This window comes from Mangifera indica, chromosome 13 (assembly GCF_011075055.1).
Source record: "Mangifera indica cultivar Alphonso chromosome 13, CATAS_Mindica_2.1, whole genome shotgun sequence".
Taxonomy (NCBI): Eukaryota; Viridiplantae; Streptophyta; class Magnoliopsida; order Sapindales; family Anacardiaceae; genus Mangifera; species Mangifera indica.
Window position 1 is genome coordinate 3,722,756 of NC_058149.1, and position 19,290 is coordinate 3,742,045.

Genomic DNA, 19,290 nt, shown 5'->3' on the forward strand with positions numbered 1-19,290 from the left:
TAGATGGACCACCACTACCATGACCATGCATATTTTTTTTTTACCATGAATGTTGTGCTCGCCAAAAGATTTGGATGGACCTGAAGATTATAAAGAGGATTGAGTAATAGCTATAACAATAACTGGAGTAGCGACACTAAAATGTTTATTTTGAAAGTGTTCTTTGTAAAGGAGAAGATCATACAGTTCATCAAAAGTGGTGAATGGTCAAAAGTGTAGTGAAATGATGAAAGATTGGTACTCGAGACCTAAACCATTGACAACATAGTCCATAAAATTAGCATTCGAAATAGGAAACCAAACTGTAGCAAGTGAGCCAAAAATGGACTTGGCATCAATGAGATAATCAACCATAATCTGATCAAAAGCTTTTTAGAAAGTGCATAACTTGTCATGAATAGAGCAAAGATGAATTCCAAAAACTAGATTCAGATGTCAATCAAACAAAGACTAGGCTTTAGCAATAATGACATAGGGTAGTAATAAAGACTGAACAATCCAGGGTGAGATCGTAGACTTAATCCAAGTCAAAACTAGTAGATCAACACGTAACTAATAAGAGTGAGATGGATTAGGGAAACTATTAAGAAGTGCAAGTGGTGGAGGTCATGCATTAGTGACAGTAAAGCTTTGCAGATCATGAATGGTGAGCACATCAAGAAATTATGACTTCCAAGCACATTAAATGTTGTACACCCCGAGAGATAAGAAATAGTTACCAATGTTGATCATTCTAGACAGCGGGGGCAATGAGGGTAGCAAAAAAGAGGAACCCAGAGTGAAAGAATTTACCACCTTGGTGGGAACATTTGGTGGCATCAAAGAATGAGTGACCACCATTAGAGAGCTATAAGTGGTTGTCGTTAGTAATGGAAAGCCAGGAGGTGGATTGCCAAGAGCTATTGTCAAAAGAGGAGTCGTGAAATGCACCATTAAAGAACTAGGTCGACAATCGAAGATCAGTTTTTACTTGTGAAGAAAATGCTATAGAAGAAGACTTGTAACCATGTAAGAGGGAAGGCAAAAACTCAACACAGTCGAAAATGATACTGGTGTCAGCACTAAAGAGTGCAGATGAACACTCGAGCTCAAAGGAAAGTTGACGATTCTTGGGAGAGGTAGAGAATCACAATGAGGACAATACAAAAGATAAATGGTGTTACATCAATGAGCTATCAAGAAGGAAGAGCACTAGTAAGAAAGAGAGAACTGACGTCGATTCAGTCTCAGGCCTGAAGAGCTACCAAAAAAGGAGGAGGAAAATTGTCAAATGGGTGAGCTACACTCAGAAGATAAGAATGGAGAAGTGGCAACATTCCAAAGGTTGGGGGTGGCAGCTGCGAGATTGAAAAATATGTGGGGATTAACGAAAATTTGCCAAAGTAAAAAGAGAACCCTAAAAAATAAGGGGTTTTGGTATTTTTGGAAAACTAAAAAAATAGGGTTTCTTTTGAGAAAAGACAAATTTTAAGGTTAAGAGTTCATAAGGATGCTAGCTGCTCTGATACCATGTAAAAGTTATGAAATTGGATTGTAAACTAAATGAATATTATTAATGAAATATTGTACAATTTATAGTGTTACTATGTAATCTGAAAAAGAAATCTAGTCGTATGAAACAAGAAAAACTAATATACACCAAATTAAAATAATATCAAATCAGAATTATTTCAAATTAAAATCAGATCAGATCAAATCAAATCAATCAGAATCGAATCTAATTACAATTTGACCGAATGCGAAAATAAATATTATTTAACAAGTTTATTGGTGATTTTGAATGGGGTGATTGTTTTGGTTGAGTTTTGAGGAGAGGTGTTAATTTGGTGTTTTTGTGAGTTGTAATTGTCAAGATCAATTTTAAAGCAGTCCATGTTATCCCTGAAATTATCCACATCAGTTAAGAATAAGAATGATCTTAATCATCATTTATGAATTGAAACAAAATCTATGTCCGATGTCAGATTAGTTTTTGTATTACAAAATACTAATTTAATCTCTTTAATGTGAAAATAAAAAAAATTGATCTCTTCAAAAGATATAAATAAAGTTTGATATCTTTAATAAAAAAAACAGTGATGCCATATTTTCTTTACATTACTCCTGTTAAAATAAAAAACAAATTATGAAGTATAAGAAATAATATTTTATTTTTCATTCAAGAAAATTATGTTATATTTTGCTAAGAAACCAACAAGTTTGTCATTCTGCGTGCTTTAATTGCCTTATTCTTAAATGATATTTTTTCTGCCACGTTCCTGCCTTTTTTATTTTTTATATTTTTGGAAACTACACTTCTTCAAGGCGGAAACTTAATATTAATGTTCAGGCGAAATAATTATGTCCTACCCAACGTTTACTGAAATGACAAATTGCAATGCTTAACTATCAAAAAGTCAAATTCCCACCTGTCATCTACTTTGGTAAGTGAATCTATTTCAATTTTTAATAAATGACTGTCTTTTCCTTTAATCAAATTTATAAAACTGTCATTAACATTAAATATAAATATTAAATTATCAATATACTTTTACTAATTTAAAATTTTATTATTTAGACTTTTATAAAATATCAAAATTTTAACCACTTTAAAATATTACATTTTAGTCAATTTTTTAAGAATATAATTGTCATTTTTTAAACTATTAAGACGTCTATCAAAATCTTAAAAATGTAAAAAAAATACCCCCAAATTTTTTTGAATTTCCATAAAACCTCCTAAAAGTATTATTAATGTCCTGAATATTTTTAAAAATTATAGTTGGCACTCAAAACTTTGCATGGGAAAATAGAAAATATAAGGGGAAATTAACTTTTTAAAACTTAATGGGGTAGAAATTTGTCATTACAACATACCTTAGCTGGGAAATAGATTTTTGGGCTAATGCTTATTCAACCCTATTTTAGAAGCATCAATGTCTTTATGGAGGAGTGTTGTTGAAATTTAAATGGTTAGCATGCATTATTTTGTCATATTAATTAAGTGGCATGATAGTTTAATAGAATCCAGAAAAAGTTAAAGATGTTACCATCATGAAGCACACTAATATTATAATTAGAAAACAAACAAATTAACCAGAGAAAACGGTAGCTCTCTCTAGTTATTTCAACCGGCGGAAAAAGAAAATTAACACAAACTTAAATGCTTCTCTTGTTTAGAAGCTTGGCTTGCGAACGAGAACAACTGAGTTGATCACATCATTTGTTGGATGGAAGATGGAGAGAACTTCAAAATCCAACAATTCATTCTCCTCAACAACCGGGTACAAAAATGCTCTTGCCCCATTTGCACTTCTCACAAGCAAAACTCCTCCAGCCTGCATATACTTCCTAATATGCCCCAGAATCTTCACTTTCTCTTCTTTACTCATCCCAACAAGAGCTGCCAAGAATATGCAATCATATTCTCCTAACTTCTCCTTCACTTCCATTATGTCACAAGTTTGAAATTTCATCCTCTTTTCAAACTGGCTATCAGAAGAAACAATTTTACGAGCCACATGATTGGCCGCCTCATCAATATCAAAGTTATCAAAGTGTGTGGATTTCATGTGATGTGAAGCCATGATAAGAGATGTTAGAGGCATTGGACCCGAACCCACAAAGGCAACCTTCTTCGGTTGCTGTACTCCATTCTCAGAGAGGATTGTGTATTCTATAGTGGCTAGCTTCACGTAATTTTCATAATAAGGAAAGAGGTTGAGATTGTTTAGAGGTTGGGGGAGTTTGGTTAAAAATGTCGCGAACTCTAGTTCCAATAAGCCTTCAGCCCGGCCACAGAGAACTATAAGACTTTCACGCATTGTTTGAACTTCTTGGGGTAAGGCTTTAATGTCTATGGATGATGGGAGGGTACAAAATTTCACAAGATGAGTGAAGAGGCTATTGACTTGCTTTGAAGGCTTCAAAGACTCGAGTTTCGATAAGTTGGCATGGATTTGCATAATGCGAGATATAAGAAGCTCAGCTGGAATTTGACTTTCTGAGTTGGGAATTTGGAGGGCGGCCATTATGCAGTGTATGAGAGAGTCAATTACTAATGTATCGTGTTTGTCTTGTGGAAAGCCCTGGCGACATATATATATTAATATGGGCTCTGAAAATCTTTATGGTCAAAAGAGGCATGGAGTTCCATGCCTTTTCGATCATGACAGAAAGGAAAAATAATTAGATTCTTGGAAAAATTACCCATCTAGGTAATCAGAAAGTTTATATAATAATTTACATGGCCAAGAAGAAATGCCATTATTTGTTTATGTAAAGTTTTGTAACACTGTACCCTAAAGCTTGTGTCAATGGTTTATTTTTTTATTTGTGACACATATTAGTCTTAGTAGGGGAAGCCCAGATGGAGATTGGTGTTAGTATTTGTTTAAGCCAACAAAAGCAGATTGGAACCTTTATAGTTGCATTCTTTTCACACTCATGTGAATTTTTATGAAGTTAATAGATCCCAAATATTTTTCATGTTCACACTTGCTGGAAACCTGTAAAAGAAACGATAATTTTTAGTCAAAGGGTCCTCAAGGCATGTAAAATGCCTTAATTCCTCTTCCAAGTGAGTACATCGTATGCCTTAATCATTTCTTTTAGTTTGCTTTTGGCGTAAGGAAAATAAATGATTAACAAATAACCTGTGTACATAATTTTTTATTCTTTTTAATATGAGAAAATGCTAAATCAGATAAATTGGATTCTTCTGCTTCGTATAGCAGAAAGCAGAACTCAAATTATTTGACCAGAACGCATTTCAATATTCTACATGATGACACTACGTGAATGCTACAACAAATTTTTTTAAAAAATTCATAAAAAATAACAAAAATTTTATCTTAAAAAATAAAAAATTCATCTTAAAAGGTCAATTATGATGAAGATTAAATTATTAAACAACACGTGTTACCATGGGAAATTACCCACAACAATAGAAATTATCCTTAATAATTAGTCGTTGTAAACAAAATGGTGTTTGTGTAGAGAATTGAAGGCAAAATTTTTTTATCCTTAATTGTTTGGTGAATATGAGACAAATTTTTTTATCATTAATTGTGTAATAATTACGGGACAAAATTTTTTATCATTGTTGTATAGTGAATTAGAGACAAATTTTTTCGTTATTAATTGTACAATAAATTGGGAACAATTTTTTTATCCTTGATAATGTAATCTTAAAAATAAAGATCTAATATTGAATCTGCACTAAGTATTGTTGATATTGATATGGCCTTGCAAGTCAATAAACCTCAAAAACCCACTTATAAGAGTTCTGTAATTAAGAAGGAATATTATACTAAATGGAAAAGATCAAACAGGCTTATCATTATTGTTATGAAAAGGATGATTGTTAAGTATGTTTGAGTAGCTTATAATTGGGTGGACATATCAGGTTTTGTCCATGTTAAGGCTTCTTATTTGATAAGTGAGTTGTTAAGTGCTACATATGACAACTCCAAATGAGTTGGGGAATTTATTTTGAAGATTGTGTGAATACAATCAAAGTTGAAGAATTATCATATTCCCCCTAATGAGCACTATATTGTCTATTATACCCTTAATTCCTTGCCTGTAAAGCTTAGACAAATTAAAACAGTTTAAAATATTGTAAAAGAGAGCTAGACTGTTAATAACTTAATTACCATATGTGTGGCTAAAGAAGAGAAATTAAAATTGAAAAGCTAGAAACTATCAATCTAGTTGGTTCATCTAAAGGCCACTCTAAGGGGAAATGACAGAGTAAAAAAAGTTAAGTCTCATGCTCCATGGAATACAAGCAATTTTAAAAGAAAAGATTCAGATCAGTCTTATATGAAAGTAAAAATGAAGGATAAATGTTTTTTTCTGCAAGAAGAAGGGTCATATGAAGGCAAATTGTAAAAAGTCAAAGACATTGTTGAAAAATAAGAAGAAAAAACAAGGGCCTAATTAGCCGCCACAGACCAACTGACAAGAAGGCCAAACTCAAAGTGGAAAATGATGTTAATGTTGAAGCCACTATTTATTGGCGGTTGTTTTCTTTCCAATAATTTGTATAGATTTTATTTGGCTCCCAATAGTGTTATTATTCTTTGGATGCTAAAAATATTGGTATTAAAAGATCTTTAATTAGAAAGAAGTTATCCTTGTTATGACATAGAAGGTTAGGGCATATTTTTAAAAAGAGAGTTGATAGGTTGATTAAAGATGAAAGATATTCTGCCTTTAGATTTTCAAGATTTGAGGACTTGTGTTGGTTGTATAAGGGAAAAATTGGCAAAGACTAAGAAATATAGATCAACAAGAAGTAAACAACATTTAAAGCCTATTCATATAGACATTGTGGGCCTTATTCATTCACCTTATGTGGTAATACATTAGAAAAATAGACTGAGATGTCATTAAGGTTGTGAGGTATGATCAAGGTGAAAAGTATTATGACAAATATAATGATTTAGGACGACAAATGGGTCCTTTGGCCAAGTATCTGTGGGATTGTAGAATTGTTTCTCAACACATAATCTTGAGACTCTTGAACAGAATGGTGTAGCTGAAAGTCTTAGTGGCACCTTTAAGAATATGGTCAGAAATATAATGTGTAGATATAATTTACCAAAGTATTTATGGGGTAAAGCTATCAAAACTACCTTCTACATTTTGAATAGAGGTCTTTCAAAATTAGTACTTAAAACTCCTTTTAAGCTTTGAACAAGATGAAAACCTAGTTTAAGACATGTTCGAATTTGGGGTTGACCATCTGAAGTAAAGACAGTTCAATGATATTTCATTGGTTATCCTGAACACTCCAAAGGATACAAATTTCATTACACTTCTTGCAACACTAGAGTGGTTAAGTCATTAACCACTAAATTTCTTGAGCTAGATTCAAAATGAAGCCACTACTAATAATACTATTTCAGATTCCTTATTAGTCCACCTGTTTATGTCTGATACTTAATGAGCCCACAGTTATTATTCTAGTTAGAAGATCATCTAGATAGAGATGACTAACTTTGATGATTATATCTATCTTAGTAAGTCTGATTATGATATTGTTTAGATTGTAAATTTTGTGAATTTTTTTAAATAATTCATTTCTTGCCCGCAATTAGATAAATGGTTTGAGGCTATAAAGGAAGAAATATGGTCTATAAGTGACAATAACATATGAGATCTTGCAGAGCTATCTAATGGGGTCAGACCTATTGGTTGTAAATAGGTTTTCAAGACCAAGAAAGACTCTAAAGGCAAGATTGATAAATTTAAAGTCAAACTGATTGCTAAGGGTTTTACTCAGAGAGAAGACATAGATTTCAATAAATTTTTTTTTGTATGTTGACTAAAGATTCATTTAGAATCATAATGATTTTGGTGGCTCATTTTAATTTAGTGCTTTACCATATGGATGTGAAAATAGTTTTTCTAAATGGAAACCTTTATGCAAAAGCCTATATGAGGCAGCCATAAAGTTTTGAAGTTGAAGGAAAAAGGCATATCGTATGCAAACTATAGAAATCTGTATATGGATTGAAACATGATTCTTGGCAGTGGCATTTGAAATTTGATAAGGTAATAACTTCTTTTGGGTTTGTTGAAAATAAGTCTGATCAATGTGTATATATCAAGATCAGTGGAGGAGATTCATTTTTCTAGTCTTTTATGTTAATAATTTTCTGTTGGCTAGCAATGATGGTAATCAGTTTCATAAGTGGAACCATTCTTTTTGTCTAAGACTTTTGATATGAAAGATCTTAGAGAAGCATCTTTTGTCCTTAGTATTGAGATTCACCGTGATAAGGATCATAGGTTACTAGGATTATCATAAAAGGCTTATATTAAATGAATGCTTAAAAGGTTTCATATGCACAATTGTAAGGGTGATGAGGTACCTGTAGTGAAAGGAGACAAGTTTGGTATTAAGCAGTGTCCTTAGAATAATGTGGAAAAGGGCATCTATGTGTAATTATTTCTTATGCTAGTGCAATTGGCAACTTAATATGTGCTCAAGTTTGTACTAGGTTGGAATATACTTGGTCATTATCTCTCTAATCCAGGTATTGATCACTAGATTGCACCCAAGAAAGTCATGAGATATTTACATAGGATAAGAGATTTCATACTAGTACACATAAGGGTTGAGAATCTTGAAATAGTGGGCTATTTTGATTCAGATTTTGGTAGATGTGTGGATGATTACAAGTTTATTCCAAGATTTGTTTTCATGCTCATTGGTAGGGTCATATCATGGAAAAGTACAAAACAAACCTTGATAACATCTTTCACCATGTATGCAACATTTGTTGCTTGCTATAAAGCAGCCATAAAAGCAATGTAGTTAAAGGATTTTATTGTTGTACTTCAAGTAATTTCATCTCTAGGCCTTTGATGATTTATTGTAATAATAATGTAGATGTATTCTTTTCTAAGAATAACAAAATTAATAATAAATCAAAACATATGAAAATAAAGTATTTGATATTCAGAGACTTCCTAAAAAAAGGTAATATTGTTGTAGAATATATTAGTATAGACTCTATGTTGGTAGATCTCTAACCAAAGAATTGAGAGTTATTGTTTTTAAACAACTTGTAGAAAATATGGGTGTCACATAATCTTTTGTTATCTTAGGTTAATAGGAGGAGTCATTAATGTTGTTACCTTGATAAAGTTTATTATGATTAAACATTTATACATATTTCTTGTATACTGTTCATTGATTGATATTATATATATGTGCATATATTTGTACATATTGTTTTATACAAAATGTATCTCAAGAATAAGGATCTCTCTTAAGTATGACAATTGTATGAACATTTTTTTTTTGTATATCTCGAGATTTTTGGTAAAACGTAAAAACTTCATTGGAAGTTTTTGATTTCATTTAAAGTTATGATATTTCTCTTGTTTTTTTTTAACATAAAAGTTAAAGAGAAATCATAAAGAGGACCAAAAAATAATAATATATATTTATTATGATCACATTTGAATGTTATTCTTGTCATACTTCCAAATTAAGAATCCATGCGGTTAGGGTTGGATTTGAATCAAACTCAAGCTCGGCTTGAATAAGCCCGAAACAAGCCAACCCCAAATGAGCTCAAGTTCGAGCCTGCAACTTCGAACTCAAGATGCTTGTTAAGCTCGCAAACTAAAAATTTTGATATAAAACGACATCATTTTAACCAATATGTATTAAAATGATGTTGTTTTAATAACAAGTTAGTTAAAGCTCGAGCTCGACTTGACTCAAATCCAACCTTACATGTGCAAGCTCGAGCTCGACTTGACTCGAATCCGACCCTACATGTGGTACAATTGTAAATAACTATAATTACAAACATCTTATGTCAATTATTTAGACATGAAAATTCCCGTAGTTTATTATTTACAATTGTATTGATAGAATTGTTTTAGATTAAAGTGTTTTTTTTTTATTATATTGTTTTCTTACAAATTAGTACTCACTTTAGAAAAATAAAATGTTATTTATTGAGAAATTTGTTTTAAAATGATTATTTTCTTAATATATATATTAATCAATGTAACCCAAGTAGGAGAATGTTATTATAATATGGGTATATATTCATTATATTTTTTGTCATTTAATAAAATTGAGTGAACGTGTAGTCTAACAAGAATTTTTTTTATTGGTCCGATATGATTATTCGGAGTCAAGCCAATACTGTAATTTGGGTTATTGGTCTTTTGATGGAAAAGCCTAATTAACCCATTTGTTTTTTAAATAAAAAGGTAGAGGTCCCCTTTTTCAGTTAATAAAAAACACGTAAAACATTTGGCACCCCATTCTACTATGCTTTCAAACAACTAGAAAAAGGAAGACTCATGATTGACAGCCAATAATTTATGCATCAATTCTCTACAACATAATAGCTCAAACAGGTTTGTCTATGTCCTTAATATTAAAATTACAGTATTATATAGTTTATTGTGATTAAATGAAATATTGGAGTAGAATTATTAAGGTATGTGATTCTACAATTGGGTGTGCAATTTTTTACTTTTGCTTATTGCAAATGCCTAAAGAAACAACTAGTTCAGGTTCTATGCTACATACAGAATCACCAATCAAAGGCATCAGTGCAAATGGACATAACAAACAAACCCCCATTGCATGATGAAGGCATCAACTCCAAATCAAGCAAAATTAATGAAAATACCAACCAATAAAACAAACAAATTAAGCCTCGCACACATCTTGTGTGAAGTGGATAATCAGAACCATTACTACAATTGTGGGAAATCTCCCGACAACCTCCATGATATTGATGAAAGATAGACATAAAATGTTAATTCAAGATTAAAATAATGACAAAGAATTCCTTTGATTAAAGCAGCTCAGCATGGCCAAAAAAAGATGAGTAAATATTTATTGCAATTAAGCAACAGTTACTTAAAACTATAATGCAAATTTAGCACGTTTTAGTGATGATTCTGGTGTTTCTTTCCTCAATTTAATTATAATTGCTGCATTTTATGGCAATTTTTTTTCTTTTGCTATTAAATATTACACAACTTCTGCAAATTTCATTTTAAACCATTTTTTCTAGACCATAATATAAATGTCTTAGGCTTGGCATTAAAATTGCTTCAAAAACATGGAAATTTAGCCGCAAAGCAATTACCTAGTGATGAATCTCTTCTAAGTACAATAGTAGGAAAGTTGTTTGCATTACTAGCTGTAACTAATTGAATCCTAGATGATCAACCATACTGTAATTAAATACACAATTGAAACCTTAACCACATGAAATCCAAAGAAAAATGCCTTTGCATAATCTATGACAATACGATTATTTTGCTCCTTTGAAGACCAAAACCAAGGAACCAGACGACAACTTGTTCTTTAGAATCACAAAGTTGGACTAGACTGCCATAATGAACTTCGAGAAGTTTGGTGAAATGAGGATTGGGTAAGAAATAGGAGGGGACTTTTATGGTTGAGTGAAACGTGGTTTTGATTAGGCCTTTGGAAAATTTTTGAAATGTGGTTTTTTTTTTTCCACTAAATAAGTATGTGTATAGCAAAAAGGCCTCAAAGAGAAGAAATATGCTAAACTTAATGATCACAAGAGACCACAAGCTAAGCTAACCAAAACAAGGAAAGGCCAAAACCAACGCTAAAACACAAGAAAACAACTAAACAAACCAAAGAAACCCTTTCTTTGCATCTGTCAAGCATAATCAAGATAGATAATAAGAGTGGGAACTAAAACAAGCTCAAACATACAAGTGTTACTATTAACTACACACTTGTTAGACATATGAAAAATATTAACACTATACAAAAACAAGACCATCAACAACATTTTCTTGACAACCAAATGAACCTGTGATACTTTCAGGGATTATCAAGGCACTAGCTAATATGAAGAAGAAAACAATCCCAACAAGGTGATGACCATAGCAATCAAATAGTAGCAAATTTAAGACATTTTCCAGGAGAAAAATAGCTTGGACAAGGCAAGTCCACGATGGCTTTGCTTTAACAGGATAGGGACAACAAGAGAAGGAACTCTAAGAGTCTGCTTTAAAGTTTAAATGATTTCGGCTACAATGATGATTCTAGAGCACATACAATAAGCAATAGTTTTTAATAAGATTTAGCAAAGGTGTGTCCAAATAAGCAATAACAAGGTTGAGATTAATCCATGAGCAATATGAACACCCAGAATAATGCATACTATCCCACCAGAGCTTTGTAACATTTGTCTTCAAAACAAAGTCAAGGTAGAAAGGGAGAAACATCCAACCACTTACAAGAAAAACAAACCTAGTTAAGAAAATACCCTTGCACCATCTAGCTCCACACAACCAACATCATTACTTATTGGCTTTAAATATACAAGGTAAACCCTAAGCTTTATCAATCTTCTCACTCACCTTTGTTTGATTCATATTCGAGAAAAGGCCTTTTTGTCCTTACATGTGCAATATACTCTTGTGAAGATGACCTTTTTAGGAAGGAATTGACCCAAGAAACATTTATTATCTCTTTCTCTTCATATTGCATAAATAGAAGCACCAAAAGCTAACTTACTCAATTGATTCTTAGTGTTAGGACCCTTCTAATCAACCATCACCTTATTAATATAATCATTCCATGAAAGAACATTATAACATTTATTTCAAAGATTTAGAACATCTTCCCAAATATATTTACCAAAATCACATTGAAAGAAAATATTATCAAGAGATTCATCTGAGCTATTCCAAAGTACACAAGTGGATAATTAAGTAATACCATATGTAAAAAGCTTGTCCCTCATAGCAAGTCTCTTTTTTATTACCATCCAAAGAATAAGAGAGTGTCAAGAAATGTAATTCCTGTGTAAAACAAGATTGTGCCATTTAGTTTTGGGATCTTTCCTCTTTAGCTCATGTTAAGCTGATTTTATGGAGAAAACTCTCTCTTTGCTAGGAAGTCAAACACTTTTGTTTTCACCACCATTTGGCCAAAAGTCAATCAAAATTTTCATCTTCATAAGTTTTGCCAAAGACTGGCATTGGTATGTGGTGTTTACCAAAAGCTATCTCCACTCACCATTCTCAATTATGCTCTTGACTTTGGTGTTTATACTAAAACCGACACCATGGACAATACAGACACCATATTTCTCAACCAAAAGACTCATGAAGTGCCCATTCTCTTTCCAAAGGAAAGAATTTTTCACCATTATCAATCTCAAACTTTATCCTACTCTTCATAAAGTTTTTCATTTTAAGGATTTTCTTCCAACTCTAGGAACTATTCTCGGTGGCTTTAATTTCCCACAAGTTATTATTCTTTAGTCTAACGGTATGGATCCTATCAACCCAAAAAAAAAAGCTATCTTTTTTGCATAAGTTTTAAATGTGTTTGGACATGAAAGTTTTGTTTCATTCAATACTACACATTAGGTCGAGACCTCATTCTTTTTTGGGAAGGCAAACATCCTTCCAAAACACTCTAGCTTTTCTACTACTTAGACTTGTTCTTACCCAAAAGAAAGCTTTCAACTTGGCATCAATTTCCTTTAGGACTTTGAAAAGGAGGAGGAAGATTAAAGCCCAATAGATTTGGATACTAAAAAGAATGGATTTGATAAGCATTAAACAACCCACATAGGAGAGGTATTTACTCTTCCAAAAGGTGATTCCCTAGGATCTTCTCAATCAAAGGTTCATAATCCCTCTAAGAAAGCTTAAAAGAAATCATAGGCACACCCAGATAATTAAAATGAAGGGTACCTTCTTTTAATTGCAAGCAATCAATAATGGTCTCTTTTTTAACTTGAGGAACTCTTGAAAAGAAAATGGAACTCTTACTTTCATTAGGCCTTAATCTAGACCATTCTTGGAAGGTGTTCATCTCTTTCTTTATGATGGTAATAATTTCCTTTTTAGCTTTGCAAAATACCAACAAATCAATCGTAAAGCAAAGGTAGGTTATTTACATCTCATAAACATCTCCAATGGTATTTGAATCTTCCTTCTTTTGTTACTTTTCTCATTATATAAGAAAACCCCTTCATAGCAATCACAACTAGATAAAGGGAGATAGGATCACCTTGTCTTAAGCCCTTATAGCTTTTAAAGAATCCTTGGAGCATTCTATTGATATTAACTGAGAATAAAAGAGTGGTTACATATTCCTTGATCCACATAATCATTTAAGGATGACAACAAATCACTTTTAGGACCATCATGATGAAATCTCAATTAACCATATTATAGGCTTTAAGAATATCAACCTTTAAAGCACACCTCTTATGATTTCTTATTCCTTTTAGTACTTATGCATAAATTCTTGACAAAGGAGGATGTTATCTTTAATTTTCCTATCCTTCACAAAAGCCACTAAAGTTTTGTTTATGAAATTAGAAAGAAACTCTTTAATCCTATTAGCTAAGATTTTGGCAATACACTTGTAAATTGTATTACAACAAGCAATAGGTAAATAGTGCTTACAAAAGGAAGGATTGGCACCCTAAAATGGTGCAATTCAATTTTTTAAGCATTCGGCTTGAAGCGAAGAAGTCTTTAATAGCTTTAGTAACATCTTCACTAACAATGCTCCAATCCTACTTGAAAAAAAAAAGCTCTAAAACCATCCAAATCAAGGGTTTTTTTTGTTATCCATAGAAAATAAGACCTCTCTCACCTCATCATTAGTAACTTCTTCGATCATCTCAAGTGCTTGTCTTTCAGGAATTTTGAAGTCAATCGCCTTTTTAAGCTTTTCTTCATCAATGGAGAGACTTTGCCCTTGAAGTAGGTCATGAAAGAAGCTAACAAACTCATCAATAATCTTTTATTCTTTAGTTATGATATTCCCATCCTCACGGTATATATTATTAATGGCATTTTTATTTCTTCTTCCCTTCATATAATTAAAGAAGTATTTAGTGTTTTACTCTTCCTCTTTCAACCAATGCACTCTAGATTTTTTCTTCATAAAAGTCTTATCCATCCAACATATCTTTCTATATTCTTAGGCTTTCCTTTTTTCCTCTTCAATTAAGCCATTCTCCAAAGGGTCTTTTACAAGCCGACCTTGGATGACTTCAAAAGCTTTCCTAGCCATTTTATCTCTTTCTTAAATGCACCAAAACTCTTCGTGTTTAGCTCTTTTGGTTTCATTTTAACTCTTTTTAATTTAGTACAAAGTTATATATAGGGGTTCCTTTCACTTTCTTTTTCCAAGCACTCTTAAGAATGGGAAGAAAATTCCAATGGTCGACCTAATAATTGAAGAATTTAAAAAGAGATTTCTTTCTCTTTCTTTGATCACCACTAATAAAGGTGCTAGGACAATGATATAATAAAGAGTTAGATCTGAAAATTCCTATTGAATTTAGGTAGTTATCAATCGAAAACTCGTTCATAAGGATTCTATCCAACTTGCAAGCAATCATCATATCCTCATCACCTTTATTATTCAAAGTAAAAAGGGATCTCATGTATCTAACATCCTCTAAATTAGCATGCATGCAACAACAATTCAAATCATCATATTGAAAATCTTATCTAGTTGACCCCCCCTTCTTCTCATTACTTTCATTTATAGCATTAAAATCTCCTACAATAGCCTAAGGTTGATTATGAACAACCCTAGCCATAGTCACAATCCCATCCCATAATTTTCTTCTCTCCATATAGTCATTTAAGCCATAGACAAATATAATAAAGAAAACATCATTACTAGGTATAGATTTTACCTCAAAATGATGTGTTTGCACCGATCTACTCACTTCCTTAACAAAAAGTCTCTTTTAGTTCCAAGCAACCAAAATACAACCTCCTGAATGCATGTCATTATTGTTAGTAAAGTCTCAATCACCAAAAAAGTTATTCCTTACTTTCTCACAATTTTCATTTATAACTTTGGTCTCCAAAACTGTAGCCATCTCAAGTTTATTTCTAGCTATTAAAAGTCTTAGTTCTTTTTATTTTAAAGAGGAATTGAGCCCCCTTATGTTCCAAGCTCCAAGATTAATCATCAACATATATTGAGAACTGACCTTCCCTCCTTTTCTTTGCCATTTTCTTCATTTAATGCTTACACATTTTCCTATTTAAGACATGTTTCAATTTTTTCTCATTAACTTTAAGGAGTTTACAAAAGGAATAATTTGTGGAAAGACAAAATCTTCCTTATCCGAGGACTCTTCTTGACTATGCCCATCTTTGTTGCCATGTCATTGGCTTACTTCACCATGCTTCTTTTGATGGTCTTTATGATTTCCTTCCTTAATGTTAATACCTTTCTTTCCTTCATTTTGATTTATATATAGAACCCTTTCTTCATTTTTTTTCTTATTTTTAGCTTTCTCCAAGTCATAGTCTATGGTTTATTTACCTTAGAATTAGCTTCATCTTCATTTGATTCTTCAACTGCCATAACTTTTCCCCCCTTTTATTCCAAATGTGTAAATTTGCAATAGAGATGTTTTGGCCCTTTGCCTATTAATTCCTCCACACTCAATTGTCATGGCTTGTTGCCTTTCTTTTCCCCATTCTTTCTTAGGAATTCCCTCGTTCTTCCTCCCTTGTTCTTCTTTATCCATTCTATACTTAATATCCATTTGGAATTAAGCCTTTTAAGGATGTTACCCTTGTCTATGTTGCTTTTGTATTTTTCCTTAATACACTTGAAAGGTCTCCAACTATACTCAAGTCTCAACTCTATGCATTTATCATTCAGTATTCCATATCAATGAAGTCAAGAAAGTTCTTATCCACCTTTATTTCAATGCAAACTCTTGCATACTCTGACTGTAGACCATCTTCTCTGACTAAATTAAAGTAAAAAGGCTTTGCAAGACTATTGCAAGGTGGCTAAGGCCTTTACCATTCCATAATTCAAGGGGAATGTTGAATATCTTTACCCAAACCACAATAGCCTTGATATTTTCAATATTCATCACCAAGTTACGCATCCATCTTTGGATAAAGAATGGTTGCCCACCTACCATCCAAGTTCCCTTTTTAATAATCCTTATTAAGTCCTCTTCCATCTTGAATTTCCTAATGAACACTTCTTAACCATTAGAACTAATGTTTTACATGCCAAGACTAAACCACATTCTCTCAACCATCTTTTTAACCACCAGGAAAGGAACTCTACAACCAAGGAAAAAGCCTACTACACAACATTCCTATTTCTTTGGCCCAAGCTCAAGCACCTCATTTGGGGGAGTAACATAGACATGATTGGGATCTTTTTAAAGGGGGAGGAAAATAATCAAGCTTAGAGATGATTTTCCTCCATCGTTTAGCAACCATAACATCCTTGTTTGACACATCCTTCATTAGAGAGCAAGAGTTCTTAGATGAAAAAGGATTCTATTGACATGGTGAGGAAGTAGCAACACATGAATCCCCTATGAGAGAGAAGGGAGACACACAATACAAAGATTATAGAGAATAGCATAAGTAAACCATGTACAAAAGTGCCAAAATTAAAACAAAAAGAAAAGAAAAAAATTAGTCAAAAAGTATTACTAAAGACCAGTGGAGACCTCAGGGGGATAATCGACACCTTAAAGGCCACCAACCACAGCAAGGGTGAGAGGATAAGGGCTAAAAACCAAAAAAGGAAAACAAGAAGAAAAGAGAGTTAGTATTGTGATGAATCTCATAAGGGACGACAAGGTAAATAAATGTAGTTTTGATTGAGCTACTGCAATACTCCTCAGATCTTGCAAAAGTATTTGTTTATAGTGGAAGTAGATCTTAACTTAAAAAAATTTTGAGCAATGTAGAAGCTATTTATTCATTCAAATAGATTAATGAAAAAGGAAACTACACCGCCACAAAAAGCCAAATTGAAATTCAATTTGGAGTCCATATAAGTACATTTCAAAACACAGAGCTCATCCAGTTGGAGGCAAATCAAGCTTACACAACCTTGGCAATTAGTTTAGTTAGAATTTGTTTAGTTTAAATTCAAGACAAATTCAAGTTAGAAAATTCAATTTATTTTTAAAATTAAACTAAACTCGAGTTAGTGGTGTTCAATTCGGTTTAGCTTAAGTTAGGACAAAAATAAGATCGTCTATAAAATTATCATTCTGTGACAAAAATAAAAATGTTCCTAAAATAAATCCTAAGTTTTTAGTGATGAAATAAAAATTTCATCCTCTAAAATTATTATTCTTAGATGAAACTACAATTGTCTTGTCCCCTAAAGTTATCATTTTGGAACAAAAATAAAATTGTTCTCTAAAATTGTCATTCTAGAGCTAAATGAAAAATGCCCTTAATAATAAATCCAAAGATTTTGAATTTCATCCCCTAAAATTATCGCTTTGGGACAAAAAAAAATCATCCATAAAATTATCATTTTGAAACAAAACTAAAAATGTCTCTAAATATAAATCCTAAGTTTTTAGTGATGAAATTCAAATTTCATCCCAAAAAATTATCAATCTAGAATGAAACTAAAAATGTCCCTAAAAATGAACCCTAAATTTTGAGAGACGAAAGTAAAATTTTGTCGCTTGAGTTTTGGGGGCCGAAAAGTAAAATTTTGTCTCCTAAAATTATCATTTTAGGACAAAAATAAAATTGTCTCTATAATTATTGTTGGATCCTTAAGTGTTTTGATGATAATAAAAACATAAGTTAAAATTGCTAACAAGTTCAAAGAATATGTTAAGGCATTACAAATTGGACAAAATACAAAAAATGCAAGAATCAACAAAGGAACAATTAGTACCAAGCGAATACTTGATCGGTAGCCAAATCATTCATCACTCATGAAGTTGTTCATGCTTCTGGAATTCTAAAACAATTCCATTTGAATGGGAATGATCGGTACTAAAATTGTACCACTCATTTGGTACCTATTTCATGCTTGGAATAAGGAAAATGCTTGGTACAACCCTTGCTCAATGAAGTCAACTTGGTGAGAGTCAAGAACCAAGCAAACAAAATTCAACATAATTGTACCAACTACTTATATATGTGTACCAACAGTTCATAATGAAAAATATGTGTCGATATGAAGATCATTTATCCAATCGTTCCAAGTCTCGTTCATGTCTCTATGATTCTAAAGACTAAAGGCTTAGAGGCATGTCAAAGTGTACTAATTGGTACCAAGTAGCATGATTGGTGGAAGCTTTGATTAAGATTGACACTTTAGTTGAAACTGGCAATATTAGCCCTTCCAAAGAGATGTCTAGATTGTTCACACGTAGTTTTCTTAGGAAAATGTCTCTTACAAATGCCAATGGCTATAATCTCAACTTCAACAACACTAGTGCGATTTAAGCTTCATTTTTCCTATAAATTGAGCAAGATTCAAGTGAAGAACGGTTAGAAAGCCTGTAAATTTCAGGCCGATTGTTTGAGAAAGTGGATATAGGAGACTTGAAAGAGAAAACTTCAAACCACTATAAAATCTTGAACATTTCTATCTCTACTCTTTACTTTATGTTTGTTGTCATTGCTTAAGTATTTTGTTAAAATTATTAGTCATTTGAGTTTTTAAATTATCATTCTAAGACGAATTTAAAAATATTCAATAAAATAAATACTAAATTTTTTAGGATGAAAAATTACCACTCTTGGACAAAACAAAAAATGACTCTAAAATTAAATCCTTAAGTTTTGGGGACGAAAGTAAAATTTGGTCCCCTAAACTTATTATTTTGAAACAAAAATAAAATCATCCATAAAATTATCATTCTGGAATGAAATCAAAATTATCTCTAAAAATAAATTCTAAGGTTTTGGGATGAAATTAAAATTTCGTTCCCTAAAATTATCATTTTTAGATAAAAATAAAATCTTACATAAAATTATCAT

General features: G+C 31.9%; 1 protein-coding gene across 1 annotated transcript; it reads right to left on the bottom strand.

Annotated features, from left to right (window-relative positions):
* Positions 1–3,130: 3,130 nt before the first annotated feature.
* LOC123193914 (nicotianamine synthase-like) lies at positions 3,131–4,262 on the bottom strand. The gene has a single exon (XM_044606988.1). The coding sequence runs from the start codon at positions 4,008–4,010 to the stop codon at positions 3,156–3,158; it is 855 nt and encodes a 284-aa protein (XP_044462923.1). The 5' UTR covers positions 4,011–4,262; the 3' UTR covers positions 3,131–3,155.
* Between the last annotated feature and the right edge of the window lie 15,028 nt (positions 4,263–19,290).